This window comes from Haliaeetus leucocephalus, unplaced genomic scaffold (assembly GCF_000737465.1).
Source record: "Haliaeetus leucocephalus isolate CR32 unplaced genomic scaffold, Haliaeetus_leucocephalus-4.0 Scaffold500, whole genome shotgun sequence".
In the NCBI taxonomy this organism is placed as follows: domain Eukaryota; kingdom Metazoa; phylum Chordata; class Aves; order Accipitriformes; family Accipitridae; genus Haliaeetus; species Haliaeetus leucocephalus.
In genome coordinates this window covers 1-3,614 of record NW_010972936.1, presented here as the reverse complement: position 1 = coordinate 3,614, position 3,614 = coordinate 1, and the positions used below count along the sequence as shown (strand labels likewise).

Here is a 3,614-nt window from a genome sequence, read left to right as displayed (position 1 = left end):
TGGTTCTTATGTAAGATTTCTGTACATTTTGGTACCTTTTTCAGACTATTATGTTAGCTTTACCATCAGGTTTTCAGTGTTGTGATATGCAGGGTTCAAATACTGCAAAATATGTTTACAGACAATAATTATTTCAATTATAGTAGCATTCCTATTAACCTTATGAAAATAGTTTTGGCTCAAATTTCAAACTATGTGGGTGATATCCCTTTAAATTTGATATGCTATTGTAAGCATCACACCTATAGAGTTAATTTTTTGCTGACAACAAACTGTAAAAAATAGTGAAGCATCTGAGGTGCAATCTAGTTTTACGAACTAAAGAGCAGCTTTCCCAAAGTTTAAGACAAATACAAAAAATATTGCACAGCTTAAAATACAACTGTTTACATTCTGACTTCAACACAGTACAACTTAACTGTGAATGTAAAGAATTACCAGTTTGTATTGCGAGCCCAATTATTTGTGCCAGAAGGTCAAACATCATATATAAAATTTAAACTAGTATGTTTTAAATGTTTACTTGTTGTAGGAATTCTAAGCGAAGCTTTTGGCCTCACTTTTGAGCATCTGCAACTCTTGCAAACCAACATTAAAATTTCTGAGCAATACAGGCCATTCAACCCACTATTCCCTCAAAAAGCTATCAGACAGTAAGCATATTGTGAAGTATACATTTTTATTTAACATTCCTAAAATAAGCTGTATTTACATATTATATAAATGTATGAAGTCTTAATATAAAATAGAAAACTGCATTGACTGAAGAAATCACACTCCATATGGAGTTACTTACTGAAGACCATTTGTTTATGAAATTTTACAATAATTTATATAAATTATCTCTTCCAAATTAGGTGATTTTTTTTTTTTTTTACTAACCCCCACAATTTTGATGACTTTACAAACAGTGGTGTACAGTATAAACTTAAAAAACAGTTACAGCATCTTCCGGCGCCCAACTGGCTTTGGAAAATTAGACAGTCTTTTTTTGTTCTTTCGTAGCATCTTCTCTGCAGCATCAGCGGTTTCTTGCTGCTTGCTTTTTGTTCCATCCACTGGACTTCCAAAAGGAGAGATGAATTTTATTTCCACTGGTGGAGGTGACCAAGAACCTTCTTTTCTTGTGGTTCTGATAAGAAAGAGAAGTATCAAATTGATTTTTTTATTACCAACAGTATTTAGTAGAGGAAAAAAACCCCATGGAATTACAAAATCCATGCCAAAGGATTATTTATGGGCTTCTTTGTAGACAGGATCAAGGCAGAAAAAGTACATAAATAAGCATCCGTTTGCTTTCATTCCTTACCAACTGTCCCAAGCATTCTCAGTCACTATTCGTACAAGCTTTTACAGGCCCCCACCCCAGCTTTTAAGAGGCAAATGCCCTCAAACAGTTTTCCAGAAGTAACCAGAGAACATGTCCGGAGACAAGAAGTTCTCTCTACTCATTGTCTGACCCTCTCCTGCCTTGTATGGGGAACAAAAGACCATAAGAGTGTGGCTTCATAAGGTGGAATAAGATAGCGTAAGAGCATGCCATCATTGCAAAGATTAGTATCCACTTGCCCTTTTCCATTCCCTTTCTCTTCTGCTTCCATTAGAAAACTAAATCGTTAAGTGGGGAAAAAGGTGCCTATTAGACCAGTAAGCTTGACATACTCATAAAGTCAGAGCAGAACTGCACAGCCAAGAAAGGAAGAGGAAGTTAGGTGGCTAACAGCAGAATCACTACCACAATAAAGGAATGCAAGTAAGTGTTGAAAAAAAATTTCGTACTTGCTTGTTTTTTTCATTTTTGATTTTGCAGCTCTACCTCTCTTCAATTTTTGCTTTCCCACAGACTCTATGGATTTGGTATCCTCTTCCTCTTTAGTTGGAAGCTCCTGTGTTAAGGCAACAAAAACATTAACCATGCACAAGTTCTTACACTTCTACGGAATACAAATGAATGTTTTTTTCGTGAAGTAATCAAGCCAAAGTTATTTCCAAAAGCATTACAGTTTCTCCCCGCAAAAACCTGCCATCTCAAATAACTGTACCAACCTCAAAGGTCCATGCAGATATTACCAGATAACACAACAAGTATGTTTAAAGAAAGCCACTGTGGCTTTTGTTAAAGACAAAGCAGTACTTATTAATCCTTGACTTACATAGATTCAAAATTGATTTCTGTAGCTAGTTTTCATGAAGAAAAAAAAAATAAACTGTTTAGCTGATTAATTTAAAGCTCTCTTTTTAGATATACTTTCCAGGAAAAAGGCAAGGGATAGCAAAGTATGATTTGAAAAAGCAGTACAGAGCAAAAAACAAAAACGTGAAACAACTAGACTTTTTACTTACTGGTTCTTTCACAATTTGGGAAATACTAGATTCATTTTTTCTCCTTGACCTCAACAGAGGGGGTGAAAAGACAAATTGAGAAGACAAGTCCGGGTCTATATCCTTAAGCTGCACAGGATGGTCTTCTTTTCCAGCTAAAATGACAATGCATTCTTAACATTCATGTACATTATACATAAACGACAGTGACATTAAATTACAGCTAATAATCAAAAGCACAACAGATTCCTGAAATAAAAGGTCCAATTGGGTTTATAAAAAATGTGCAGGTATTCTTCGCCTAGTAACTGCCTCTTGAGATCCATTCTTTTACAGTAAATAGTGAAACAAAAATAAGCCAGTGTAGCGATTTTACCTGCACTTACATAATGAAAGATACTATGCTCAAGAGGCATCGACAGTCCTTACACATCTCAAAAACTATTTTTTTACCATGTACTCCAATACAAAGAACCCCATGAGCAGTAACTTCACTAACAAAGTATATGCCCATGAAAAACAACCATATAACTAAACAGCTGTATAGTTTATTGCAAGTTGCAGCTCATGTTAAGTTAAAACATTAACAGAATTTGAAAGCATGTCTCCTTTATTTCTCCACTGGAGGGAAGTGATGACAACCACATATTAAGATATACCCTCCAGTTTTCAAAACAGATAGACATTCAGCTCATGACAAAAAATTAAGCTTAAATTTCATTTCAGTGTACTCAGATCAGCCTCCTCTCCTGTCTCCACCACAACTAGCCAGGCAGTCATAGAGAGTTCAGAAAAAAGATGAAATGCCTCTTTCCCAATTTTTTATTTCCTACGGTTATATTCTTACCATACTTGAAGCCATCCTCACAAGCTGTTTTCTGTGGTTTACAAAACAGCAATATGCCCTATTTTGCATATAAACATTGTGCACCTACCTTTAAATTTCTTTGTCAGCTTTGTGAGAGGAGGAGAGAAAAGGAAGGACTCATTTTCCTCAAGAGACAGTTTCTGATGCATACAAGTTTTACGGGATCTGGCTCTTGTAATACGATCTGTTAAAGTTCTTGATGTTTCGGCATGTCCTGATGGGTGTCTGTCTTCAGGCAGCAAAGGACTGCCACCAGGTCCCTGGGGGAAGGCCTCCTCCCCTGTGCTCTCCTCCAATACTAATCGTCTCTTTCTGCCCCGACGCCCTGTTCCTACTGTAGTCCTGGGTGTGCTTGATTCCTCGTTTGGCTGGGCAGCTCTTTGCTCAGGAGCATCCGTTTTTTCTAGTTTAGCATGTGGGACTC

The 3,614-nt window shown here is 36.6% G+C and overlaps 1 protein-coding gene across 1 annotated transcript; it reads right to left on the bottom strand.

The window, feature by feature from the left end:
• Nucleotides 1–660: 660 nt before the first annotated feature.
• Nucleotides 661–3,608, bottom strand: LOC104836984 (protein ELYS-like). The gene is made up of 4 exons (XM_010575820.1): nt 3,258–3,608; nt 2,344–2,477; nt 1,780–1,886; nt 661–1,132 (listed from the first exon to the last, which is right to left on the bottom strand). The coding sequence occupies exons 1-4, from the start codon at nt 3,337–3,339 to the stop codon at nt 940–942; spliced, it is 516 nt and encodes a 171-aa protein (XP_010574122.1). The 5' UTR covers nt 3,340–3,608; the 3' UTR covers nt 661–939.
• Between the last annotated feature and the right edge of the window lie 6 nt (nt 3,609–3,614).